The sequence below is a fragment of the Bubalus kerabau genome, chromosome 1 (genome assembly GCF_029407905.1).
Source record: "Bubalus kerabau isolate K-KA32 ecotype Philippines breed swamp buffalo chromosome 1, PCC_UOA_SB_1v2, whole genome shotgun sequence".
In the NCBI taxonomy this organism is placed as follows: domain Eukaryota; kingdom Metazoa; phylum Chordata; class Mammalia; order Artiodactyla; family Bovidae; genus Bubalus; species Bubalus kerabau.
The window spans coordinates 3135105-3163030 of NC_073624.1; the positions used below are offsets into that span (position 1 = coordinate 3135105).

General features: G+C 57.6%; 1 protein-coding gene across 1 annotated transcript in view; it reads left to right on the forward strand.

The window, feature by feature from the left end:
- The first annotated feature begins 997 nt into the window (after positions 1-997).
- Positions 998-27926, forward strand: part of CERK (ceramide kinase) — a 40603-nt gene continuing 13674 nt past the window's right edge. Inside the window, exons 1-7 of the mRNA XM_055566404.1 lie at positions 998-1042; positions 1362-1640; positions 1692-1941; positions 23859-23972; positions 24375-24497; positions 25513-25638; positions 27142-27205. Coding sequence (XP_055422379.1) covers positions 998-1042; positions 1362-1640; positions 1692-1941; positions 23859-23972; positions 24375-24497; positions 25513-25638; positions 27142-27205 — 1001 coding nt within the window. The remainder of the gene's footprint in view (positions 1043-1361; positions 1641-1691; positions 1942-23858; positions 23973-24374; positions 24498-25512; positions 25639-27141; positions 27206-27926) is intronic.

Sequence of the window (27926 nt, forward strand, 5' to 3'; positions counted from 1 at the left end):
TGCAAGAGAAGCCAAGGAGAGCTGGGGCGGGCGGGGAGGGGCGGCGCACAGGTGGCTCGGGCCCCTGGAGCCAGATCTGCCACTCGGGAGCCTGCTGCTCTGAGTGATGCTTCTTCACTGATGAGCCTGGGGCAGGTGCACTTGGGGGACAAACATGGGCACCCTTATTACGTGCCCCAGTGTGCTCAGGGCTGGCGCCACAGGGCCAGGCAAGTCCACATCCTCGTGGAGCTGGTGGTGGGGGGTGTGATGTGCTCTGTGAGCGAGGCTGGAGCCCCGCTGGGCTGAGGGGTGGTCAGCAAAGGCCCCCTGTGGACAACGGACGGTGGAGCTGAGCAGGGCGGTGAGGAAGAGAGTCCGGGGGTGCCAGGGTGGTGCCTCCCGGCTCAGAACAGTAACCCCCTCTCCTTGGGCCTGCTCAGGAGGGAGAGGAGGGCTCAGCGGCCCCCTCCAGCTTCCTGCCAGGTCCCTAAGGGGGAGACCTCCTCCAGGAAGCCCTCCTGCCTGCCGGCCTGCAAGTCCCTCCCCTCTGCTGGTTCCCCAGCAGCCCACCCTGTGCAGGTTGGCTGGCCTTGAGAACCTGGGCTGTGGGACCCCGAGCTGCTCTTGGCAACCCCCACCCCAGACACATACCCCCATGGGCAGTAAGGGGTGGCTGGACCCTGGCGGGCCTTTGAGCCCCGCCTCTGCCACCTGTGACCAGGACAGGCCTCCTCAGTGGCCATCTGTCCCCAGTCTGGGTGTGCAGGCCCGGCAGGACCGTTTGACTCAGACTGCCTGGTTCACACGCTGGCCCCATCCCTTACTGCTCAGCCCTCAGTGCCTGAAACTGTCCCCCTTAGGAATGCGGGGGTCACCCGGTGGTCATGAAGATGACTCCAGAAGCAGAGGAGGTGGTGTCCACTGCCAGGCTGGGGCCAACAGGGTCCACACCTCCCGAGGGTGCCTGCTAGGTCTTCAGGTTTATATTTCGAAGAGGAGAAGACGAGGATCCAAGATGCGGCCCAACGCCCGCGGCCAGCACGCTGCCCAGGGTGGCCGCGTGAGGAGGGGCGGGTTAGTCCACGCCCACCCGAAAACCAGGCCCCTCCCACCGCGCCCTTAGGACCGCCCGGGTAGCATTTTCTGCGCCCCTGGAGGACCCCGCCTGTCCTCACGACCCGCCAGGGAGGCGCTACTGAGCTCCACGCCCCCAGGTCACTCTGGCCTGGGGACCCTACGGTCGGCGGCCAGAGGAAGCCGCCTCCTCCCCAGCCAGAGCTAAACCCCAGAGCTCAGCCGGCCCCGTGGCGCCTCGACCCCAGCCCAGCCGCGTCCTTGATCGCCCGGCCCCTCCCCTGTTCTCCGCCCCTCTTTACCAGCACCCCGCCGCCCCCTTCGCCTTCCTCCTCCTCCGCGCAGGCCCCTCCTCGGCTCCTCTGCTCGGAACCCCGCGCCCCGTCCGCCTCCCTCCTCCTCCCCGCCCCCCGCCGGATCCCGGACCCCTCCTGGTCCCCGGGGTGCGCCCCGCCTCCCTCGGCTGCCTCCCATCCCTCCGCGTCCGGCCCCCAGCCCGGCCCTCCGCTCCGCTCCGGCCGGCCGCCCTCGCCGTCTTCCGCGCGCTGCCCGCGGCCCCTCCTCGGTGCCCGCGGCCGCTCCGCGTACGGGGTGACGCAGCGCCGCCCGCCCGCCCGCGCCCCGCCCGCCCCGCGCCGCCGCCGCCGCCGCGCCCCGGCCGGCTCCAGGGGGCCGCTAACGGTCCCGCGCCCCTCGGCGCCGCGCGCGCCCCCAGCCCGGCCGAGCAGGCGGCGCCCCGGGCGCCGGGCGCGATGGGGGCGGCGGAGCCGCTGCGCTCTGTGCTCTGGGTGAAGCAGCAACGCTGCGCCGTGAGCCTGGACCCCGCGCGGGCGCTGCTGCGCTGGTGGCGGAGCCCCGGGCCCGGAGCCGGGGACCCGGGCGCAGGTGAGTGTCGCCGCCGGCCCGCCGGCTCGGCCGGGCTGCGGTATGGGGGAAGGGGCCCCGGGGAGGCCGGCGGGCAGGGAAGGGCCGGGACCCGATGACAAAGAGCCAGCCGGCGCTGGGGAGAGCCGGGGTGAGGCGGGGTCGGCGGGGACGCGACCCTCGAGGGCGAGGGGCGCGGGGTCGTGAAGGCCCGGGGAGGTCTGCGGCCCAGGAGGTGTCCCCCGGACGGACCGCACGGACCGTCTCTCTGGGACCCCGCCTGCCAGCGTCTGAAGGGCACCATTCCGATCGATTGTGACGGAGGGACCCTAGGGGGTGCCGGCGCCCCGCGCCTGGTATCCACGCCTGGTGTCAGTTTAACCCGATCCAGAGTGGCGACCGGAGTTCCTGTCCCCGCAGTGAAGCAAGGGCTGGTGACCTTCAATCTGGGATGTGCTCCCTGGGGGGAGGGGGCTGTTCATTTTGCTGCAACAGGCTGGACACACGACCGGCAGAGGCCCTTGGACTTGGGGAAGCCCTGGTTTAACTAAAAAGGGGTCCTGTCTGCTCCCAAGGAGAAGGGGCCAGCGGGTCCCCTGCCGAGCTGCCCAGAGGCTTATGGAGGAGATGTCAGTTGACCCTGGGCACGAGGGCAGTTACCTGGTGGGACAGTGAGAGCCAGGAGGCCTCCCTGGCAGAGGCAGCGGGGGCCTGGCCAGTCTGGGTGTGTTTCCAGTGGCTGGAGAGTGTGGGTGTTTCCATCTCATTGACTTGTCTTCAGCAAGTTTTTATGGAGGGCCTGTCATGCCCGGCAGGGCAGCTGCTCGCCCAGGCTCAGCGCTCCTGAGAGAGTCCCTGCCACAGTGCAGCAGTTTCTGTCAGAGGGTCTGGGGAGTGCGTGGAGGACACGTGGGTGTGGACGTGCGAGAAGGGGGTGGGGGCAGGGGGTCCTGGGACTCCTCACCTGCAGGGCGGCACTGGACCAGAGCCCTGCAGAGGCCTGTGCACCTCCTGGCGAGACGGTCCAGGCAGCAGGACCACAGGGGCCACAGCCAGAGGCTGGCCCGGAGACCCACACAGGGTGGGGGAGCCGCGGGAGGTGGGGAAGGGGGCCGGGGCTCTTTGGGTGGCAGGGGCTGAGGTGGGGACCCCAGAGGGCTTTATCCATCTTCACCTGGTGAAAGGCACCCCGTGGGCCTGGCAGGGAGCAGACAGAGGCGGGCCAGGGAACCACAGGCAGGAGGCTGCTGGCCTTGTCTGGCAGAGGGTCGCTGAGCAGGGCTGGTCTGTCTGCTTAGATGGGGAGGGCCAGCGGAACGGGGGTCCACGTCTGTGCTTACTGGAGTTGCAGGATGAGCGGGGGTTTAGTTTTTAATTGGTGGGGTGCAGGGGACGTTGGGATTCTTTAGTGGACATGCTGAGTTTAGGATGCCTTTTCAGTGCCTTGGGAGCAGTCGGGGTGCTGCACTGTATCTGTGGGGGCTTTCTTGTCCCTGAGGTTGTGTGGCTCTGCTGATGGGGGAGGGTGGGCAGACCCGGCCAGTTTGCTGGGGCCAAGGTCAGGGTGGTCTCGGACTCCTCCTGGTTTGCAGCCTGGCGGTCACCACAAGCATGGTCTGCAGAGAGCTGCTCTGTGGCCAGCAGTCTGAGACTTCACCCTTCCACCAGCTTTTTGTTGTCCCCTGGGGAAGAACTGTCATCCTAGAACGTCAGCCTTAGCCTCCTGGCAGCACGCAGCAGGGCCCCAGGTCCAGGTCTCCCCTGGCCTGGCCCCAAGGGCGTTTGAACTTGCCTGTGAACCTCTGCTTCGGGATGGAGCGCTCCCATTTCATGGGCTCTTGGTGCAGTCCCGTGGCCTGTCCTGTGTCACATTCACACACGGCGCATTCCTGCCGGGCAGCTTCCCCTGGATTTTACGGGTGAAGAGGCCGAGCCTCAGGAGTGTGAGGAACCGGCCCAGCTAGTGCCTGAACCGGCGTGTGAAGTGTGGTGGGTCTGCTTTCAGCCACTGTGCCCGGGTGCCGTGGCCTCGTTTGGGCTGCAGCAGCCACGTGGACACCAAATGGGCCCCACCCGTCTGGGGTGTATGGGTGGGGGACTCGCGTTGCTGGCTTTCAGCGTTGGCATCCTTGGCCAGCTGTCATTATGGTTTCCGGCCCCCAGATTCTGGGTTTTGTGCACTTTGGGTCAGCTTGCTTTTCCGAGCTCCTCACTTGCACAGTGGCCTGCCTCTTTCCTGAAATGGTGGTTGCTTCCTTCTCGCAAACCCTGAAGGCCCTCTTGTATGGGTTCATCCGGAGCTTTCCTGAGTGGTGTGCAAGAGATGGGTACCCCCTCCCCTACAGAGGCTGGCGCTATAGGAGCCCTCCCCCCCCAAGCCCATGCCATCCACCATCCTGAGGAGGCCCTGGGTCAGCTGCTGCAGCTCAGGGGGCCCCTTATAGGTGCACCCCGAGAGGAGCCAGGCCCCAGAGAGATGACCCCATGCCTGAGGGCAGACGGCAGCCCGTCCAGGGGACATTTCAGAGTGGCAGTGCCCGGCCCGCCACGGTCCCAGGTGTACCTGTGTGCGGGGTGGACGGCAGCCTGGCGGGGCAGGGAAGAGAGGCGGAGGCTGTGCAGGAAGCAGGCCGAGTGAATAGAAGACAGACCGAGGGGGACCCAGGGCCGGGGCCACCGAGGGCACCGGGTGCGGCCGCTTTGTCTGACCTGCACAGCTTCTCCAGTGTTGCTCCTTTTCGCAGAAGGGGAAACATGGAAGTTGTGAGTGGGTTTCGATGGATGGTATGTAATATACACAAGGGAGCCGGCTTTTAATCCAGGTCCAGGCTTCCTCCTCAGTGGGGGGCTCAGAGCAAAGGCAGGACCAAGAACCCGGAGGCAGCGCCTTCTGGACCCGGCGCGGGCTGCTCTCTTCAGGAAGCTGTGAGGCTGCCTGGCACCAGCCCGGTCGGAAGTGGGGCAGACTGAAAACAGGAAACGCGGACCAGCCTTCTCACAGTGTCTCGGGCTAGCTGAACCTGAAACAGGCTGAAACTGTATCCGAGTTGTACCCCGGGGCCACGGTAAAACACGCTCAGAGAGACTCTGGAAGTGTTCCTTCAGAGCTGGGGCTGGGACGTGTGTGTGTGTGTGTGTGTGTGTGGGCACCCTGGGGTGGGGGTGGGGCCATGCCCAGCCTCCTCCAGAAGTTTTCCCCTCTCCCACCGGGGATGCCCCGGGTCGCTGGGCAGCTCCTTGTACAGGTCACTGTTGTATTTACAGCCCAACACCACTGCACGGTGCCCACGGAAACACATAGGCAAGCCACGGATACTTAAAACTAATTTCTTTTTTCTGCTTATGAAAGTAACTCATGTTGGTTTAATAAGACCTAGAAAGCACAGACAAGCACCCTGGGTTAGGGTTAGGGGTTAGGGTTAGGGTTAGGGTTAGGGTTGAGAATCGCCCGCCGCCGTAACCTTCGAGAGTGAATATTTGCTGTTGGTCTCTGTGTGAATGTGTGTATTACTGTTTACTCTCGTAAAACAGGATTTGTTTTCACATCAGCTTTATCGAGGCGTAATTTGCATACAATGAAACTCACACGTTTTAAGGATGTAATTTGGTGAATTTGCCACGTTTGAACATCCATCCTAAGGAAAAAAGACTAGCATTTAAGAAACAGTGTTTTATACTTTAGGAGATATATTTTCTGTGTGTTTGTTAAGGTACTGATGACAGTTTTTTGCTTTCTGTCCCTGACCCAATTTATTTATCCTCTCGATTGGTCTAGACTTCTGCACAGCAGACGTTTCTAGAGAACCTAGCTGCTCTCTGCCTTTCACGTGCTGTTCTGTGACCATGTGGGTGGGTCCAGGGTAAGGTGGCTTCGGGCTTCCCCGGTGGCTCAGATGGTAAAGAATCTGCCTGCAATGAAGAAGACCCCTGGGTCGGGATGATCCCCTGGAGAAGGGCATGGCAACCCAGTAATGTTGCCTGGAGAGTCCCCATGGACAGAGCAGCCGTGGGGGTCTCAAAGAGTTGGACGTGACTGAGCGACTGAACACATGAGGTGGCTTCACTTTGGGGATCTTATCTCGCCCTCCTGATCGCAGCGCCCTGTGGGTTCTCCTACTGAGTCACCTTCCGTCCCAGTTTCTCCTGAGCTCTGGTTCCAAGTTTCTGGCACAGCCCACGGGAGACAGCCAGCCAGCTCCCGGGTGTGTGTGCCCCGGCTGGTATCAGGGCTCCGTGCTCTCTGCTCCTATGTGGTTCTCTTTAAGCCACAGGCCAGTTGAGTGCCTCCTGCAGCCCTGCCTCCGGGCTTGCCTTGTCCATCCTTGGTCACCGTGTCCCCTCCCTCGAGCACCTTCTGATGGGTGACCCCGAAGTTGTTGGATGGAAGTTTGGAAAGCACCATGAAGTCCGTCTAATACAGCCCCAAAGCCTATGGCTAGGCGCTCTGCCCCCCACCCCCTATTCCTAGGATGCTTGCCCTTCTAGAAGATTCTTTCACATGCTGGGCAGCTTGCCGACTAGCTTGCAAGCTGCCCGTGCCTGCCTCACTTTCAGGGCTCCTCAGCTCTGACCTCCTTGACTCCTGAGGCCCCAGCTGAGCCAGACCTGAGTCCCCACAAGATAGTCCCCCTCTCCCCCGGGCCCTCCCCCTGCCCCCGTGTTCAGGTCTCACCTCTGCTCAGGGCCCAGCTCTGCTGGCACCTTGCCCTTCCCTCATCTTTCTTCAGGTTTTTGTGTTTGTGCAGCTGTTTGTCCCTCTCCGCTAGCTGTTTCCTTCTGCTTTGTGTTACGGGTTTTCCCTGTTTTCTTTTTTAGGACTATCTGTCGTATCTCCCCTGCGTGCGCTCTCGGGGCAGATGCAGCATGGGAAGGACTCACTTCCTTGTTTCTCCTCCCTGTCCTCCTGGAGGTCCTCGCGTGTCTGTGTACACAGCAGGTGCGGACCGAGCACCGTGTGAGTGGCTGTCTGTGGGAGGCAGGGTTCGGCTCGTCCCTGGCTGCGTGGTGAGTGGCGGCCAGCTGGGGACTGGACCCCGACCGTGGGGGGGCGACTGGGCCACTGGTGGAGAGCGTAGGGGGAGTGGCTGCTTGCTGTCCAAGCGTCTTTACTTTTCTCTAGAGGAGCGAGTTTAAAACCACTGGGAGTGGCTGGGAAGCTAAACGGTTTGGGTAGAACCCAGAAATTCTACAGAATCCCCTAAACCGTTCAATCCACAAATCTTATAGCCCTGTATTTCTGTATCTCCTGATACGTCTTACTTATGCCCCGTGATGAGGTCAAAAGTGCTGCAGATGATATCAGATTATGTGATGCCAGCAACCTGCAGAGTTAGATAGGAATCTCAGTATATTTGAATAGGAAATAAATGGCTATCTTGTTTACCTATTTAAGAAAAAAAAAAAACTTTCCAGATTTGCATATGACTCACTATCGGAAGAGACATATAGGCTTTTGTGGTTTTGAAAAGCAGCTGTCAGAAAAACAGCCGCCCTGCCTGCCCTCCCTCTCTAGGCACCTGCCTCAGCTATGGTCAGATGACGTGGCTTCAGAGTAGCCGAATGTGGTCATAAATAGCGTAATTACACTGAGATAATTCCAAGGCTAACTTTTATTTGTTACTCCAAAGTAGGTCAGCAGATGTTTCCTTAAGAAGTCAGATGGCAGGGCTTCCCAAGTGGCTCAGTGATAAAGAATCCGGCTGCCAGCGCAGGAGACTCAGGTTCGATCCCTGGTCCGGGAAGATCGCACAGGCCACAGAGCAACTGCGCATGTGCACCACCGCCGCTGAGCCTGTGCTCTGAGCGCGGGAGCCGCAACTGCTGAGCTCACCTTCTGCGGCATCCGAAGCCAGTGCTCCGCAGCCGGTGAGGCCTCCGCCGTCAGGGACCTGCCCCCCGCAGCTGGAGGAAAGCCCCTACTGCAGCAAGGACCCAGCACAGCCAGAGATCAGATCAGTGGGTAAATAATTAAAAAAGAAAAAGCCAGATTGCAAATACTTTAGGCTTTGTGGGTCCCAGCTTCTCAGTTCTGCTGCTTTAGTGCAAAAGCTGCGGTAGGCAGCATGTGAGTGAATGCACGTGGCTTTGTGCCAAGAAACCTTTGTTTACAGAGGTGGGCAGCATGCTGGATTTGGCCTGCAGTTTGCCGACCCTGCTGTAAGCCGGTATTCACCGCTGCGCGTTTTCCTGCTGCGTCGTTTGGCGCCTACACATTCAGGATCGCTAAGCCTTCATTCTGGTCGACTCTTCACTGTGTAGTGCCCGTCTCTGTCTCTGACTGTTCTGTCTGTTCTAGAGTCCACTTTATGGGGTGACGCGGCCACGCCTGCTCCACGTGTCTCTTCTGTCCATTTACTTTGAACCTGCTTACACCCTTAGATTTGAAGTGAGTTTCTTTAGACTCTGTAGGGTTGACTCGTGTTTTTTAATCATCTAGGCCAACCTGTGTCTTCTTAATGTAAATACATTAGGGGTTAAATCTGCCATTTAATTTTTTGTTTTCATTTATCTGCTTTTTCCTGCCTTCCTGTGGATTGCTTTAACATCTGTTTTTAGGATTCCATACTGACTTGTCTGTATGTCTTCACCTGTGTTTAAACCAGCGGTGTGGGGTGGTAAAGTGTCCATGCGGCTTTCGAGTGCAGCTGTGCGTGTGGCCCTCGGCGTCGGTCCGTGCGTGAGCCTTATCCCAGTCTAGTCTCTGTGTGTGGCCCTTGGCGTCGGTCCGTGCGTGAGCCGCATCCCAGTCTAGTCTCTGTGCGTGGCCCTCGGCGTCGGTCCGTGCGTGAGCCGCATCCCAGTCTAGTCTCTGTGTGTGGCCCTCGGTGTCGGTCCATGTGTGGCCCTCAGCGTCGGTCCGTGCGTGAGCCGCATCCCAGTCTAGTCTCTGTGCGTGGCCCTCGGCGTCGGTCTGTGCGTGAGCCGCATCCCAGTCTAGTCTCTGCGCGTGGCCCTCGGCGTCGGTCCGTGCGTGAGCCACATCCCAGTCTAGTCTCTGCGTGTGGCCCTGGGCGTCGGTCCGTACGTGAGCCGCATCCCAGTCTAGTCTCTGCGTGTGGCCCTGGGCATCGGTCCGTGTGTGAGCCGCATCCCAGTCTAGTCTCTGCGCGTGGCCCTCGGCGTCGGTCCGTGCGTGAGCCACATCCCAGTCTAGTCTCTGCGTGTGGCCCTGGGCGTCGGTCCGTACGTGAGCCGCATCCCAGTCTAGTCTCTGCGTGTGGCCCTGGGCATCGGTCCGTGTGTGAGCCGCATCCCAGTCTAGTCTCTGCGTGTGGCCCTCGGCGTCGGTCCGCACGTGGCCCTGGGCGTCCGTCCGTGCGTGGCCCTTGGCATCGGTCCGTGCGTGGCCCTCGGCCTTGGTCCGCGCGTGGCCCTCGGCGTCCGTCCGTGGGTGGCCCTCGGCGTCGGTCCATGCGTGGCCCTCGGCCTTGGTCTGCGCATGGCCCTCGGTGTCCGCCCATGCGTGGCCCTCGGCGTCGGTCCGTGCGTGGCCCTCGGCCTTGGTCCGTGCGTGGCCCTCGGCGTCAGTCCGTGCGTGGCCTCGGCCTTCGTCTGCGCGTGGCCCTCAGTGTCTGTCCGTGCGTGGCCCTGGGCGTCGGTCTGCGCGTGGCCCTCAGCGTCGGTCCGTACATGGCACTCGGCCTTGGTCCGTGCGTGGCCCTGGGCGTCGGTCCGCGCGTGGCCCTGGGTGTCCGTCCACGCATGGCCCTGGGTGTCTGTCTGCGCGTGGCCCTCGGTGTCCGTCCGCGCGTGGCCCTGGGCGTCAGTCCGCACGTGGCCCTGGGCGTCCGTCCGCGCGTGGCCCTGGGCGTCCGTCTGCGCGTGACCCTGGGCGTCTGTCCGTGCGTGGCCCTCGGCGTCCGTCTGCGCATGGCCCTGGGCGTCTGTCTGCACGTGAGCCGCATCCCAGTCTAGTCTCTGCGTGTGGCCCTCGGCGTCGGTCTGCGCATGGCCCTCGGCGTCCAACCGCACGTGGCCCTGGGCGTCCGTCCGTGCGTGACCCTCGGCCTTGGTCCGCGCATGGCCCTCAGCGTCCGTCTGCGCGTGGCCCGGGGCGTCTGTCCACGCGTGGCCCTGGGCGTCCATGTGTGCGTGACCCTCGGCCTTGGTCCGTGCGTGGCCCTCGGCGTCCGTCCACGCGTGGCCCTCGGCGTCCGTCCGTCTGTGGCCCTGGGCGTCGGTCCGCGTGTGGCCCTGGGGGTCCGTCCGCGCGTGGCCCTGGGCGTCCGTCCGCGCGTGGCCCTGGGCGTCCGTCCGCGCGTGGCCCTGGGCGTCGGTCCGCGCGTGGCCCTGGGCGTCCGTCCGCGCGTGGCCCTGGGCGTCCGTCCGCGCGTGGCCCTCGGCGTCCGTCCATCTGTGGCCCTGGGCGTCTGTCCGCGCGTGAGCCGCATCCCAGTCTAGTCTCTGCGTGTGGCCCTCGGCGTCCATCCATGCGTGGGCCTGGGCGTCGGTCCGCGCGTGGCCCTGGCCGTCCGTCCGTGCGTGGCCCTCGGTGTCCGTCTGCGTGTGGCCCTCGGCGTCGGTCCGTGTGTGAGCCGCATCCCAGTCTAGTCTCTGCGTGTGGCCCTCGGCGTCCGTCCGCGCGTGGCCCTCGGCGTCCGTCCGCGCGTGAGCCGCATCCCAGTCCAGTGGACTCGTCATTTTGCCAGCTGGAGGAGGTGCAGAAAGCTCCCCTCTCTCTGCACCACTTTACTCTCCCGTTTCATAGTAAAAGTCTTACCTCTTCCACATGCATTTGGAACCACATTAGTGTTACAGCTTCATCTTCAACCCTCAAACCTAATTTAGGAAAGTCAGGCAGAGAAGGACACACCGCTGTGGCTGCACGCACCTTTACGCACTGTATTCTTTCTTCTGTTTTCTTTTTTTTTTTCAGGGAGTCCTCTTTTATCATTTCTACTTCCTTTATCTGTTCTTTTAGGACAGGTCTGCTTGCAGTAAGACTGTTAGTTTTTCTTCATCTGAGAATGTCTTGATTTCTCCTTTAATCCCCAAAGGATATTTTTGCTGGGTATGAGTCTTTTCTTTTCAGCGCTGGAAAACCACGGTGCTGCTTCCTCTGCCTTCCGTGACTTCTGAGGATAAATCCACTGTCATTCAAAATTCGTTCCCCCGTAGGTGAAGTGTTGTTTCTCTTTGACTGTTAATTTTAACATTCTTTTCTTTGTGCTTGATTTTTGGAATCCAGACTCTGATGTGTCTTGGATTTCTTTGAATTAGTGACATTTGAGGTTATATCTTTTGTCAAAACTTTTGGGAAGTTTTCAGCCGTTATTTTTGGACACTTTTTCATCCCCTCTGCTCCTCTACTTCTGGGCTCCAGCGACACAGGTTGGATCCTCTGCTGAGACTCCACGGGTCCCTGAGGCTCTGTTCAGTTGTTGCTTTTTTTAAATTATTTTCCTCTGTTGTTCAATTTGACTAATTTCTCTTGTTGCATCTCCCAACTCACTGATTTTCCTCCGTCTCCATTCTGCTGTTGAGTTCACCCATTTGTTTTCTGTTTTGGCTATTGTATTTTTTCACTTCTAAAGTTTTCATGTGGTTCTTCTTTGTAATCATCTGTTTCTTTGCTGAGACTTTCTTCTTCACTGAGTCTGTATATGTCTTCACTTGTTTTAAGTGTGTAGTTGTTCGTGAAGCATTTTCATCGTGGTGGCTTTAAAATCCTTGTCGGATAACCCCAACATCTTTGTCATCTCAGTTTTGGCATTGAGCGATTGTCTTTTTTTCCCTCTCATTTTGAGATCTTCCCGGTTCTTGGCATGGTGATTGATTTTCGAGTGAAACCTGGACATTTCTGTCTTTTTTATGTTATGAAAATTTGGATCTTATTTAAGTTTCCTCTTACAGCTGGCTTTCTCTGACACTGCGCCCTCAGGGAGTAGGAGGGACTAGTTACCACCAGATCGGGGAAGAAGTCCAGGTTCCCCTGGGCCTCATCAGCAGCCAAGGGGGTGCCCCCCATTGCTGCTGGGTGAACCCCCCACTCAGCCTCCACTGAGATCTTCTGGCTGGAAGGGTAGGGATGCCCTGTGACTGCGCGCCGTGGAGGGTGGCTGGAAGTTGGTGCAAGTTCTGACTCTCCCCTTGGTCCCCTGACACCAGCCCAGCAAGGAAGGTGAGGGGCACCCCACTCGTGCTGGGAGGCGGTGGAAGTCCACTCCCTCCTCATCTCCACTGGCCCCTGTGGGGCGTGAGGCTCGCCACCCGCTGGGATGAAAGTGCTGGCTTCCCTCACTCCACCCTGCTGGGGAACGTCAGGCGCCTGCCTCCGCCCAAGGGCAGATGTCTAGACTCCAGGCAGCCTTTGCAGGCGGTGGGGGGGGTGGGGTGGGGCAGGTTTTCTGTGTGTTGCTGGAGGAGAGCAGTTCTTGTCCAGAAGTTTCTCATCTTACTGGGCTCTCCTGCCCCTGGTCCTTTGGCCAGAGAGAGCGACCTTGGTTGGAGTTTTCTGTTTGTACCCGTTGGCATTTCCATTTGCTGAAGTCTTCAAACCTGAGATAACATGGGGCAGGAAGAAACCCAGGGAACTCTCTGCCGTCTTTCCCTGGCCCCGAGGCCCCCGGTCGGTCAGCTCCCTCCTTCCGCCCGCCTTCCAGAGTCTCCCGGCATTACTGGCACGTGGGACTCCAGGGAGGAGCAGTCTCGCCCTTCATCTCAGAGTGGGACTCCAGGGAGGAGCAGTCTCGCCCTTCATCTCAGAGCAGAAGGTCCCTGTGCCATCTTTAAAATATTTTTTCCTCTGTTATTCAGAGCAGGTTATTCCTGCTGAGTTGTGGGGCTTCACTGACTTTCCTCTGTCACAGCCGCTCCACCGCCGAGCCCAGCTAGCGGCCGTTTCATTTCACATGCTGTCCTTTCAGCTCTGAATTTTCCATTTGGTTCCTTCTAGTCGTCTCTTTTTGTCCTGGGAACTTCTGTCCTTCCGTTCACTTTAGGAACGTTCAGAGCAGCACCTCACCGAGCCTGGTTCTATCAACCACGCTGAAGTTTGTGTCTGACGCCTCAGACACCTGGGGTGTCCCGGGTGGGGCGTCTGCTGACTGGCTTTCCCCCTGGACCTCGCAGGGTTGCCTGGTTCTTGGTGTGCTGGTTAATTTTGCAGGCTGGGTATTTTTAATATTATGTTGTGAGTCCTCTGGAGGATTTTCTTTTCTTAGGCAGGTGCTCAGCCTGGTTGTACACAGATGGCAAGGCCGTGGGAGGGGGCTTCCACATCAGTCCAGCTCTTAAGGACTTTGCACGCTTCTGGGGGCCTCCCTGGTGTTGGTCACTTGGGTGAGGCTGGCACCAGGAGCTGACAGACTTGGCCGTTCAGCTCCCAAGGCCCCTATGCGCATCCTGTGTGTTCTGCTCACGAAGGCCAAGAGGGGTCCCGGCACGTGTCTGTCTACCGGCAGAGCCAGGACGCCCTCCCAGCCCTGCTGGCCATGCTCCGGCTCCTCTGGACACAAGAGCAGGCTTTCTTTCTCTGCATCCAGCAGGCTTGGGCTGCCCCGGTGGCGCTCGTGGTAAAGAACCCGCCTGCAGGTGCAGGAGATGTAAGAGACTCCGGTTCGATCCCTGGGTGGGGAAGACACCCTGGAGAAGGAAATGGCAACCCACTCCAGTGTTCTTGCCTGGAGAATGCCATGGACAGAGGAGCCTGGCGGGCTACAGTCCATGGGGTCGAAAAGAGCCGGACACGCTGAAGCAACTTAGCACACAGGCATCCAGCGTGCAGTTCAAGACCCCAGGCTGCCCTTGGAGCAGAGGTGTAAGTGAAAGTCACTCAGTTGCAAACTCACGGATTATACAGCCCATGGAATTCTCCAGGCCAGAATACTGGAGTGGGTAGCCTTTCCCTTCTCCGGGGGATCTTCCCAACCCAGGGATCGAACCAGGGTCTCCTACATTTCAGGTGGATTCTTTATCAGCTGAGCCACAAGGGAAGCCCAAGAATACTGGAGTGGGTAGCCTATCCCTTCTCCAGGGGATCTTCCCAATCCAGGGATCAAACTGGGGTCTTCTGCATTGCAGGTGGATTCTTTACCAACTGAGCTATCAGGGAAGCCCCAGAGGTGGGCATAGAGACAAAGGGAAGGGCCTGCAAGGGTTGCTCCTTCTGCTGGGACCCCGTTTTCTGCGGGGACCCCACTCCTCCTGTGGGGATGCCACTCCGGCCAGCCGGCCTGCTGCTGTCTGCTTCGGGCCCCTCAGTTCACTCTCTGCCTCCCGTCTTGCCCAGACCTCTTGGTCACAATCAGCGGGGAGAGGGCGGCCATGGGCGGCCCTGGAGTCTTGGGCTAGTCGTGCGGATGCCGGCCCTCTCGAGCTGCTCTCGAGCCTGCCGTGCTGTTTGCCACCTCACGCGGGCGATCCTGGCCGCAGCCCTGGGAGCTGTCCTTGACTTGCTCCATTTCCAAGGTGGCAGTCGGGGCCAGGAGGGGGCTCTACTAGAGCCCGGACCCTGAGATCCTGGGGTGGCCCCGCGAGGATGCTGGTTCTGGGGTTCCTCTCAGCAGCCCCCACTGCCTCTCCTGACGGGGGGGTGGGGAGAGCAGGGATCTTGGTGCAGGAGTCAGGTATTGCGCCCCAAGTGGCCAGGGGGTGCCACTCAGGCCCCCGGAGTTCTCAGTCCCCGATCACTAGGCTGGGGACGCTTCCCGGGGGTAGCCTGTGTTCGAAGGAGCGCAGGGCTGCGCAGGTGGGAGTTGGGGACTGGCTGCGTCCTGTGTGTGCAAATGCAGCTCCGCAGGTTTAAGGTCTGCAGGGCAATGGTGGTTGCAGCCTGTCCCCCGAACCCACGGCCTGGGGACCCACAGAAAAGCCCATCCCGAGCAGGTGCAGCAGCAGCGTTTCCTGAAAGGCCCAGTCCCGTCCTTTCCCGGGTGCTGATGCAGAAAAGCCTTGGGGGCGGCTGGGCCACCTGGAGCCCGACGCTGGGCTGGGGGGACCCTGGCCCCGCCCACCGCCATCCGGGTGGGGGTGCGCTGTTGGGTGGGTGGCCGTGCACCCGCCGTCCAGGACCTTGTAAGAGAAGCAGACCCATAGACAGCAGGGATGTTTCTGCTCCGAGTCGCAGCTCGGAAGCCCACGCAGTGTCCGTGGGTCACGGCCAGCTCTGGGAAGGGCAGGACAGAGCCGAGACCGGCGGTGACCATGGCTCCTGGCCGTCACAGCCGCCCTGGGTGCCGCCTGGGCAGCCTCTCCCCCAGCCTCGCCCGTGGTCCCTCTGGAACGCGCGGCCCCTCAGTCCCCACCCACGTGGGAGGGTGACCGCCTGTCACACCAGGCGAGGTCACACTCCCTGGGGACGGGGAGGGGAGGCCAGAGAACCGCGTCTCTTGTCAGCAGAAGCCTTGAGGCTTCCAGCCCAGGTTTGGTTACAAAATTTCAGTCCGTTTCTGGAAAGGACTGTGTTACAGGAGAGCACTGTTCTGAGTTGTTGACAATTAAAATATTTGCTGATGGCTTGTGCTAATGGCTCTAACAGATGGCTTTGTTGTTAGAAGGAAAATTAATGCTGGACGGACAGGCACAGAGGGGGCACCTTCAAGTTTGGCTGAAGGGCCTGAAAGAGAGAACTGGGGGCTGATCTGAGTCACTGAGTCGGCAGGTGTCGGTCACTCGAGCCGCATTCCATGGAGAAATGGAAATCACTTCCAGTATGACTTTATGCAGGCTTCCCAGGGGGTCCAGTGGTAAAGAATCAGCCTGCCAATGCAGGCGACCTGGGTTCGATCCCTGAGTCGGGAAGATCCCCTGGAGGAGGAAACGGCAACCCACTCCAGTGTTCTTGCCTGGGAAATCCCATGGATGAGGAGCCTGGCGGGCTGCCGTCCATGGGGTCGCAAAGAGTCGACTGAAGCGACTTAGCACACATGCGTGATTTTATGCAAGGTGCAAACCCTAGTAAAATTACCTACCCTGACATGCTGTTGGTAAGGATATTCTTGTAAATGAAAGCTACGTCCTTCAACATTAAAGATATTCCAACCCCTTGCTGTACGTGGCTGCTTGATTATTGTTGTTATTTTTTTTTAAGGTCTTTTTCTTCACCAGTTTCTGAGTGGCTTTGTGGATGTTCACGTCCACACTTGGTTGCCTGTCCCGCATCCTGCAGTCGGGGGGCATGGCTATGGGTGAGGGGAAGCCCTGCCTCGGTGTGCCTGTGGTGTGTGTTCATCTGGGTGTGTGTGTATTTGGTGTGTGTGTGTGTATGTGTATCCAGGTGTGATGTGTGGGTATCTGGTGTGTTTTGGGGGCAGGTAGCAAGGCTGGGGACTAGTGGCTTGGCTGAGGGACTGCAGCGGTCCCCATGAGTGTGTGGCCAGAGCACACTTACATAACATCCAAGCAAGTTCTTTGTGATCATACATTCCAGTAAAGCCTTATAAATTCATCCTTTACTTCTCTTGGGATTTGTAATGTGTTAGATAAGTTGTAGAATTCATCATCAATGAACAAAAATGACCAAACTGAGGGTCGTAGCTGGACATTAGGTTTTCAAGAGGTTTAATAATATAAAATTAAACAAAAATCAAAGACGTGTTCAAACGTGAGAGTTTTTTTTCCAATTTTATGAAAAAGTTGCCTTTTCTTTGTCTTCTTTTATTTTGAATTTGCTTAGTTTTTACAGCATTGCAAAAGTTGATACCAGTTAAGATTTCTATTTTAAAGTTAAAAACTGTGATCCTAAACTGCACTTTAATCACACAGACCCTAAACTTCAGCATGTACCCCGTGCCGCTTAACGCCGCAGGGCGGGAGGGCGACACGGAGAAGCACTTCTGGTGAGAGGGCGGTGGTTCTGTCTGCGGGGCTCGCGCCCTCCAGCGGGTGATGACTCGTGACCGTAGCACTCACGTCTCCTCTTGGGACGCTCGTGGTTCTTTCTGCACTTCCAACTGTTTTCTTTTTCTTTCTGAATACTTTTATCACGGAGGTAGCATGCTGTTCCATGGAAAGATGGTCTTGTCCTTAATAAACAGGAGCTCTTTAGTTCTTTGTTTTATGACCGAGTGGCCTAAAGAGCTGTTTCTCATAATCCGTAATGTCTGTAGAGAGTAGGTAAACAGTTTGCTTCTGTTGGATTCCAAATTGAGTCTTAAGACCAGGAGAAGTGAAGACACACTGGGATGAGGACAGAGAACATGCACGGTGGCTGTTTTCAGCGCCCCCGAGGTGTGCAGCAGCAGAGCCCCCTGCCCACGCGGGAGGGCCAGGTGACGGCGTGTCTGAGTGCGCCCGGCACTGCCCGCTGGGCGCCTGGGAGGTGGCACAGAGCAGGTTCTGTTTGCTCGTCCCATGAGACTTTCTGTCTTAAATGTTCAAGAGCCTTCAGGCTGTGCGGAGCCCTGTGGGCGGCCACTCAGAGCGTGAGCATCCTTTCCCAGGGCTTCCTGTGGCGCTGGGCCACAGTGTCTCCCCCGAGTGTGCTGGTAAAATTCCTGTCCAGTGGGGACCTTGCCAGTGTGTTAGTCGCTCAGCCATGTCGGACTCTTTTTGACCCTGTGGACTGTAGCCCGCCAGGCTCCTCTGTCCATGTGACTCCCCAGGCAAGAATGCTGGAGTGGGCTGCCATTCCCTTCTCCAGGGGATCTTACCGACCCCAGGATCGAACCCAGCTCTCCTGCATTGCAAGCAGATTCTTTACTCTCTGAGCCACCAGGGAAGCCCAGGGACCTTGCTGCCTGTGGTTTTAAACTCTTTGGTGACTCACAAGTTCAGAGCTGTAGCAACGATTTCTTGGGAAGCCGTCAGTTTGAGATGAGAGGAGAATATTTTCACGGAGGTTGTGTCCAAGCCCTCTTGCTGTGGGTTGGTTTTCGTGGTGGTCCTGTGGACGGCTCCGCCAACGCTGGCACGCAAGGGTGTGCGGCGAGCCCAGGTGGGGGACCCGGGAAAGAGTTCGGAGGGGCCAGTAAGAGCTGTGGGGGGCAGCTGAAGCCCCCGTGTGACCTGCAGGACCCGGGGGGCCTGCTCTGCCTGGAGCGAGCCGCGGCAGAGGGTGTCATTGCTGCATGACTGCTCAGCCACACACGCACACGGGTACACATCACACAGATGTACACACACAGACACACAGAGCCGGGAGGGAGCGCCCACGGGGCCAGGGGCCGCGCGGGAGGGACGCCTGTGCCGGCAGACAGGCAGGGGCGTCAGGCGGTGGCACGGCGGGTTGAGTCCGGTCCGCTGCACCGGCCCCCAGCAGTTAAGGTTGTTTCACAACCTGCACGTCCTCCAAGCAGCGCGGAGCGTAAACAATGCAGTGTGTGCCGGAGTCGTCTTCCGGAAGCGTGGAGTCAGCTGTGTCTGGTCTCAGCGCCTCAGTTGAGACTGGATAGGACCCCTGACCCTTCAGCTGGGCCCACATGAGTGTCCGCTCAGTGACCTTTTTTTTTTTTTTATTGAAGGATAATTGCTTTACAGACTTTTGCTGTTTTCTGTCAAACTTCAACATGAATCAGCCATAAGTATACATATATCCCCTCCCTTTCGAACCTCCTTCCCATCTGCCTCCCCATCCCACTCCTCTAGGTTGATACAGAGCCCCTGTTTGAGTTTCCTGAGCCATACAGCAAATTCCCGTTGGCTATCTATTTGACATATGGTAATGTAAGTTTCCATGTTACTCTCTCCATACATCTCACCCTCTCCTTCCCTCTCCCTATCTCCATAAGTCTATTTATGTCTGTTTCTCCATTATTGCCCTGTAAATAAATTCTTCAGTACCATTTTTCTAGATTCCGTATATATGCGTTAGAATACTATATTTATCTTTCTCTTTCTGACTTACTTCACTCTGTATAATAGGTTCTAGGTTCATCCACCTCTTCAGAACTGACTCAAATGTGTTCCTTTTTATGGCTGAGTAATATGCCATCGTGTATATGTACCACGGCTTCTTTATCCCTTCATCCGTCGATGGGCATCTAGGTTGCTTCCATGTTCTAGCTGTTGTAAATAGTGCTGCGATGAACAATGGGATACATGCGTCTCTTTCAGTTTTGGCTTCCTCGGGGTATACGCCTAGGAGTGGGATTGCTGGGTCATATAGTGCTTTTATTCCTAGTTTTTTAAGGAACCTCCATATCGTCTTCCATAGTGGCTGTGCGCTCAGTGGCCTTGTGGCATCACAGGGCCCATCGCTCTAGCCGCGGGGGGAGCTGAGCGCCGCTGTTTCTGGTCGAGTGGAGGCCGGTGCCGGGTTGCCCCGCGCATGGTGATGGACCTTCCCCCACGCTCCCTGTGCCCTGGAGGCCCTGCGGCTCCATCCCACGGGGACCCCAGCCCCTGGCCTTCAGGGAGGCGTGCCTCGGGCTTGCTCGTCTTGCTGTCCCTGTGCGCAGCTGCCTCGGGAGGAAAGCCTCTCTCTGGGGCCTACCTTGGCTCAATGCACACCCAGCGGGGCGAGCCTGGTGAGGCCTCTGTCCCCTGGAACCTTGGGGATCTCACAGCGGCAGGGCTGTGACCCAGCGTGGGCGCTGCCAGCCTGCGCACATGCTGAGTCGCTTCTGCCATGTCCAGGTCTTTGCGACCCCGTGGACTGTGTAGCCCACCAGGCTCCTCTGTCCATAGAATTTCCCAGGGAAGAATACTGGAGCGGGTTGCCATTTCCTCCTCCAGGGGGTCTTCCCAACCCAGGGATCAAACTCACGTCTCCTGCATCTTTCCAGCCTGGAAGGTCACTGAATCCGAGCACCTGGAGCCTAGATCTGAGCAGGGGGCTCCTGCCTGTGTTGGGAAGCCTCGGGGGTCTTCTGCCTTTTGAGTGGTCTTATCCGAGCATAAAGGAGGTGGAGGGATCCCCAGTCCTCCTCCCTGGGCTTGGTCCCCGAGAGGACAGAGGAGTGGCTCGTGGTAGGGGACGGCCTCCGTCTGCCCAGTCTGGTCATGGCGTGCCCACTGCACCATTTGTCCTTGGGGTGGCCGTTGCCACAGGCAGACTCCTTTTTTTCATCTCAAGAAATTTTAAAAATCACCCTGAGAAAGTCACTTTGCTTTAGTAATTTAGTAGAGCAGAGGTTTTATAAAGGCTGCCAATAAGACTGCTGTCCCAGCAAAGCTGCTTGACTTGGCTTGAAAATCTTACTTCTGTTGTAGGTGTGTGTGGCAGGGGAGTGGGGGGCGATTATCCAGAGTTGAAAAAATCTTTGTTTGATCAGAGCAGGTGTTGGGTGTGGAGCCTCAGTTTGCTCTCTGCTTCCTGTTTGGAGAAGGGTCCCCGAGCCCACCAGCCCTGGAGGCAGCGGGAGACGCTGGCCGGCCTCTGGCAGAACCGGGGTGGTGGGCAGGGGGGCGCTGCTTTAGTGGCCGGAGCCCAGGGGTCTGCTGGAACCCTCCAGTGGCGGACGGTCCCATCGCAAACGGGTGCTGGGGTGGGGGCGGGGGAGCCCTGGGCCAGGGAGGCGCCCAGTGAGTCGAGTGTCTGTTCCAGAACCTTCTGTTCCGAAGCTTGCTTGAAAGGGGATGTTGGGTTGTGACTTTATAAAGGGAGAGGAGACGCCTACGACCCTCGGCCCCTGATCCTGCGACGCGGCACAGCCAGCCCAGGGACCACGAGGGCGCCTCCAGCCGTGGCAGGAGCAGCTCGGGGAGCGCCGTCTGGGCATGGATGCCTGCCGCAGTCTGGTGGGAGGTGCTGCTCAGGGGAGACGCGGTGGCCAGCGCAGGCGCGGGCCCTTCATCTGTCCAGCGAGTCCAGTGCCGGCGTCGATTTGGTCTGAAAGCAACTGCACCGCCTGGCATCACTCACCCTTTCACGGAAGACTTTGGGCTTTTTATCTAATCTTGTGTGCAATGCAGGATTATGCAGAATGCAAGCCAAGGGAGAGAAATGCTAATTAGTGCAGGAAATGAAAGTGGCCTAGTTCCCACCATCAGCTCTCTGCCAGGTGAGCCTCCCGTGTCTGTCCATAGACGTGAACCGGCCATGCCCACGTGTGTGTTCACCCGACGTGCACTGCTGAGCCCTGAGACCCCTCCGCGCCAGCACAGACAGGGCGACCCGGGGCCCGCGGTGTCACTGTCCCTGTACCGTGCCCGTGACTGATCCTCAGAGCCACACGCAGCCAGCAGCACCAGAGACTAAGTGACAGGCTTTGAGCGGGTCATCCCGCCAGCCACGCATGACCTGGGGCCTCTCCCAGACTCTTGACGCCCCCTCACAGGAGGGGAGGGTTTTGAAGACGAGGGTGTGACCGCACATGCCAGGCGACACAGAGCAGGCACCGAAGCCCGTGGCCTGGGGTCAGCGGGCAGGGGATGCGGAAAGGAGCATGCCATCTGTGCTGGACCCCGCCCTCCTCGCCCCGACCCGGCCGCTTCCACGCCCCTGCCGCTTTCACCTGCCAGCCCCATGTGTCATCAGGAGGTTCGGGCTAAACTCTCGGCCCAGCAGTCGGAGGGGCTGAGGGAGCCAGGTGGGACCAGCCTCTGTTCCAAGCCCGTCACTCACCAAGCCCTGCTTTTTGATTGCCAACCCCCCACCCTCCCCACCAGGCTTCCCAGGTGGCTCAGTGGTAAAGAATCCGCCTGCCAAGCAGGAGATGTGAGTTTGATCCCTCGGTCGGGAAGATCCCTGCAGAAGGACATGGCAACCCACTGCAGTATTCCTGCCTGGGAAATCCCACGGACAGAGGCACCCGGTGGGCTCCAGTCCTTGGGGTCACAAAGAGTCGGACGTGACCTAGCGCCTTAACAACAACCCCCCGGGCACGGGCTTGCCCAGGATGGCCTCCATCCGGATCCTGGGTTCTGGGCTTGTCCTTCCTCAGTCAGGCGAGATGTAGGCAGTGATGTTTTGTTCAGATCCCGTGATCTCTGTCCCTTTTTAGAGAAAATAATTCTGTTCGTCACCACGTCTGTTACGTGGACAAGTGGTGCGCACGTCAAAGATTGTATCCTGCTGACCTGGTTTTTTCTTCTCAGCCAAGCAGTAGATGAAGCTGTGGGTAAGCTGAGTGTAGCAGAAGGCAAGAGTCACTGGAATTTTTCCCTGTTGGGGTGTTAGAGCCCCCCACCCCACCCCAGTGAAAGCGCCTCAGTCTCAGGCCCTCTGCGAGGCTCCACCCTCGAATGTCCCTGCCGCCCCTTCTCTCCCGGGCGGCCCCCTCGCAGCCTCCTCTGGTCCAACCGCTGGCAGGCCGGGGTCAGATACCCTCGGGAGCAGGGGGTACAAGAGGGATCATAGCTTCAGAGAGTCAGAGCCCAGGGGAGAGGCCCTGGGTGGAGGCTGTACTGGGTCGGGTCTGCCCAGCCGGCTTCCAGCTCTTCTGCGAGAGTGTCCTTTTCCTGCCGCAGCCCAGCACCTCTAACCTTGGGGACACCCCACTCTCGGAACTTCGAGGCATCTAAGCTGGCTCTTGGAACTTGATTTCCTTAGGCCACCAGGCCAGAGGTGAAGCAAGGTCGGTCATTCCAGGTGTCACAGCGCCGTCGTGTCAATTAGCTGTTGCAGAAACAGAGCCCGTCGGCGCGCTCGCAGGCCTCCGAGCCAGCCTGGGGCTTCGAGGAGTCGCCGCGCGCCTCTGTGTGAAGGTGGATGGGGTTTCCACCCGCTTCGCCGGCGGGCTTGGGGGTCGTAGCCTGTTCACGCTGGGGGCTTGACCTCCAGCCTCCCTGCTCCCAGGTCCTGTCCTTGGTGAGGTCTTTCTGGCCCCGCGTTCGTGAAAGGTTGTTGTTGAATCACGCGAATACACCAGGATTCTTGGCTCCCGGAGGAGGAGAATTCAATCCGGGGCCAGAGACAAGGCTTGATTGCTCAGAGCTTTTGTGTAATAAAGTTTTATTAAAGTATAAAGGAGATAGAGAAAGCTTCTGACATAGGCATCAGAAGGGGGCAGAAAGAGCACCCCCTTGCTAGTCTTCAGCTGGGTGTTATATAGTCACTAGCAGTCTGTTAATGAAAGAAAGGAATGTCTTATGATTCAGAATAGCACCAGGCCCCTTGCCCATAAGATGCATTTTGGGATAATCTTGGGCCATAAAATAATTAACTTGAATCTTAAAGAAGGGCAGACCACCATACAAATAGTTTCATTTACATAGATTAGGGGAACAATATCTGAGTATAACATACTGGTTTGTCAAGTAGGTTTTTGGGCCAAGAGGCGGAACCGACTTGGAGACCGAGTTTGGGGTAAAGGCGTAGTACATTAGCATAGCTTAAGACAAACATTTCCATAAGAAAAAGGCATTGGTTATCTCTAGGCTCAAGAATAGCTAACTTCAGGTGAAACCAGGTGTCATTATGGCAACACAGTATTTTAAGAGAAACCTTTTTTTAAATTTGTATAGAGAAGGAAAAATATTGCTAGTTTGTTTCCTCCTGTCGCTTAAGAGAGATAAAAATGTCTGACACTTGCAGGCTATTTCCTCCATTTGGAGACCCCTGGCCTTCCTGCCTGTTACCCTCTCATTAGGTCACAGGCTGTCGCTTCGTGCTCCCCACGGCTGTTTGTGTCCAGCCTTACCTGAGGCCCGTGGTGACGACTGGGTCTCCAGTCAAGGGTGTTCCGTGCTGTCCTCCCCGCGCCCAGCCAGGCACCCCCTTCCTCCTCCTGCGCCCAAGTGGGTGGTGGGACCCCGAGCCCCCTGCGCCCCACCTTGGTGTGGCCCTGACCCACCGCACGCCGTGGGGTCCTGGTCTGTCCCGGGCCTCCTTCCCTCTTCATTTCTGAGCAGACTGAACAGCAGGTGCTGGGGCGTGAGCACCTTTCCCCGGGTTCGGCACGGCCGCTGGCCGGAGAAGCTGCAGCCCGCTTCGGTCCCTGTGGACGAAACACCCCGTCTTCAGGGCATGGACTGGGTCCCAGCCTTATGTAGCGCTGAGGCTTACGATGACACGGAGCTTGTCGCCTGCCTCTGGGATGTCCCAGCACGTGGAGTCGCTCTGCTGCCGCTCAGGTGAGTCCTGTGACCCGCTGAGTGAGGGCGTGGTGTCTTTGCAGATGCCTGCACGGTGCCTATTTCCGAGATCATCACCGTTGAGGAAACGGACGTTAACGGGAAGCAGTACAGCAGCGGAAAATGGCAGAAAATGGAAAAGCCGTACGCTTTCACAGGTAATCTCCTAAAGCCCCTCGTGGCTCCAGGCAGGTCACATGAAAGAGAACTCCTCTGTCATTTGCTTAACGGACTCCCTGTGTCCTTGGTTTATGGAAAGGTCCTTGCATCATTTTTCCAAGCTCTGTTTTTTTTTTTACTGAGGTATAGATGGTTTACAGCATTGTGTTAACCTCTGCTGGAGAGCAAATGAGTCAGTTATGCGTATCCAAGCTCTGCTTTTAATGTTTGTTCATCTTTTATATTTCTTTATTATTATTCTTTTTTTTACATGGGTTAAAAGAGCTGAGGGGTAGACTCTCTTCCCTCATACACACTGGAAGGGATTAACTGGTCAGAGGAAAGGGGCGCGTCAGGCAGCGGGGTGTGGCCCGGGGCTCACGCGTGTGTTCTCCGTGCAGTGCACCGAGTGCGGCGGGCGCGGCGGCACCGCTGGAGGTGGGCGCAGGTGACGTTCTGGTGCCCGGAGGAGCAGCTGTACCACCTGTGGCTGCAGACCCTGCGGGAGCTGCTGGAGGCGCTGAGTACGTGCCTGCACTGTGCTCGGCGCAAAAGCGGACGTAGCGAGACGCTGTGACTTCTGAACACTTTTCTGGTTAGAGGACCGCGCGGGGGGTGCCCGGAGCCTGGCCCCCGGGCGCCAGCGCCTTCACTTATGAGCGTGAGGCCAGGGCAGGCCCCTTGGCGCCGTGGGCCTGGGTTTCTTTTCCTGGGCATTGGGGTGGTGAGACCTGCGCTCGAGGTGAGGAGGACTAAACCGGGTGCCCGGGGATCGCCTGTGTCCACCTGGGGGTGTCTGAGCTGTGAATTATTGCTATGTAAGGACGGTCTGTCTGTCCCATTTACAAAACAGTAGCTCATTTTGTACCTGGAAGGCCCATGTGGTTCGGGTATATGTATATATTTTTAATTGAAGAATAGCTGATTTACAGTGTCGTGTTAATTTCTGCTGTAAGCACAGTGACTCAGTTATACGTGTGTGTGTGTGTGTGTACACATGTTTTTCTTCAGATTCTTCTCCATTATGGTTTATAACAGGATACTGAATATAGTTCCCCTGTGCCATGCAGTAGAAACTTACTGTTTATCACCATATATATGATATTTTGCTAATCTGTTTTGGGTATAGTCTTAATATACAGTCTCAACAACTGAGTACAATCTTCAGCCACAGAAAAGAAAGAGCATGTGTTTAGCTTGCTTTTCTATCATTTAAAATTAATTTGGCATCTAGATCTAGAGACTGGATTTTAATGTATTTGAAGGCAGCATTCTCCACGTAGCAGCTTCAGAGTGGCTTCCTGGCTTGGGAAAAGCACGTCTTTGGCTTTGCATCTGGGTGGTGGGACTTGGTCTCTGCATTTCACCGTCTAATTCTGCCGGATGGGATGGGTGTCTACTACCCGCCGTCTAACCAGTGTGTCCACCTTCCCCCCATCTCAGACCTCTGGCGCTTGGTCCTCTGCTTGTCCAGCTGGACCTCGGAATGAGTCTGAACGCACCCTTCACTGTGACTTAGGCGCTGTTTTTGTTCCGTAGCATCTCGACCGAAGCACTTGCTGGTGTTCATCAACCCGCTCGGAGGGAGAGGACAGGGCAAGCGGATCTATGAGAAGAAAGTGGCCCCGCTCTTCACACTGGCCTCCATCACCACCGAGATCATTGGTAAGGCGTGAGGGCTCTGCGTGGTGTGCAGAAGTAAGATTGGGAACGATCCAGGGAAGGTTTTCATTGGATAAAGACTATGTGTGTGTGTGGCCATACCATGCAGCTTGTGGGATCGCAGTTCCCTGAGCTTGAACCTGGACCCTTGGCCGTGGAAGTGTAGAGTCTTAACCACTGGACTGCCAGGGAATTCCCTAAGAGTCTTTTAACTAAATAGAATGTCGGGGTTTTGGCATGCCAGAATGAGAAGAATGCAAAGTAAAGAGTGTAGACTGTTCCAGCCGACGGTTAGCATATAAATCCCTCAAGAAAAACACCAAGAGGCAAAAGGACAAAGACCACAGACAGAAGGTTCTTGCAGGAGATGCAAGCAGTTAGTAAGGCTTAGAAATTGTTTCACCAGTGAGTGACATTTTAAAGAACCACGGTGCGATGCCACGTTTGTGGCACTGAGCTTCAGAGCAAGTTCTCGATGCTGGGAGGCTGTGGGGAGACAGTGCCTCCTGTTCAGTGCCTCGAAGGATTTGCATAAACTTATTAAAGGGCCACTTGGCAGTGCGGGTCAGGCGTCTTAGGGTTTTTTAAACTTCCCAGGGGAAACCATCAGCTGTGCAGAGAGGGAGGTACGCAGATGTCTCTTGACTCGTTTTTATAAAAGCGTAACAATGGAAACCACTGATGCCCCAAACAAGAAACATGGATAACATTGAGCTGAATCTGGAGGAATAGTTTGTTTTTTAAAATGGTCTTTACAAGGAACTTTCAGTGATAGAAAGGGGGTTGTGATAAGATGCTGAGGGAGAAAGGACACAAAATTGTGTGCACAAGAGTTTTAGAAATTATAGTGAGTAAAGGGACGACGGATTGACATTTTCTACATTTGGTATTCTAAAATTTACAAAGTCCTTTGGCTACTAAGGGGAAACTATGAACTAGAAGATGTAACCTCTTCCCCCCAAAATCGTTATTTGTTGGCAATTAAGCGCCAATAAGGAGAAGGCAATGGCACCCCACTCCAGTGCTCTTGCCTGGAAAATCCCATGGACAGAGGAGCCTGGTGGGCTGCAGTCCATGGGGTCGCTAAGAGTCAGACACGACTGAGCGACTTCACTTTCACTGTTCACTTTCATGCATTGGAGAAGGAAATGGCAACCCACTCCAGTGTTCTTGCCTGGAGAATCCCAGGGACGGGGGAGCCTGGTGGGCTGTCGTCTCTGGGGTCGCACAGAGTCGGACACGACTGAAGCGACTTAGCAGCAGCAGCAAGCACCAATATTGGGACGTCTTACCCGCGGAGTGTATTCTGGGAGGCCGTGCTCCCCGAGGCCGGCTCCATCCCTCTCCGTGAATGGGATTTCGGGAAGACTAAGGAGGATTCCTTATAGCCAACCCCCCGAGGATTTTATAGGCCCTCAGTTTAAAATGGTTTAAACCGCCTTCACTTTAAAGTGGATTCTCAGGCTTGAGTGTAAACGCTACAAGCTCATGTTGTCTCTCCCACAGTAACTGAACGTGCCAATCATGCCAAGGAGAGTCTGTATGAGCTCAACATCGACAAGTACGACGGGTGAGTGAGGCCCCCATCTGCTACTTGCAGCCCGTCCTCACCGGCCCTGCTCCCGCCCTCCCTCCCGAAGTAAACCTGCCTCTTCTGCAAGCTGGGCAAAGCAGGACCTGTGGAGGACCCTGTGTTCCTCTGCTCCTCAGAGGACCGCCGTGGAAGTTTGGTTTCCCTTCTCAGTCTTACTGCCTCATACAGAAATCTTTTCATTTGAAGGTGATCACCTCTTGTCCCTAAATATGTGTGTGTATGCCCTAAAGTCGAGGAGGTCCTTCAGAGCTAAGATGCGGCATCACTCACTGCCCAGGAGATGGGCCCCGACACAGACGCCGTCACCCGTGTGCTGTCCTGACCCAGGTTCTACACGCGTTCCATTAGTTTCCTAAAACAAAAGAGCCCCGAGGCAGGTGTGGCCTTCAGATGCAGGGCCATATCTCTGGCCTCCTGTAGCCCCGCACGGGTCCTCGGCCTTCCTGGCAGGGCCGACTGCGGAGAACCGGCCAGTGACTGCCGCCTGTCCCTTGGTCTGGGGTCCAAGACCTCCTCTGGGTCAGGACCCGGTGCGCGTTTCAGGCTGTGATGGCATGGGGGTGCAGGGCTGGTCCCCGTCTGCGCCTCTGCTGTCTCTGTGCGCTCAGCTCCTGCAGACCGGCCTCCTCTGCCTCAGGCACAGCTGTCCCCTTGCCCGGCGCAGGGCTGGTACGTGGTCGGGGCCTGGTGGATGAGC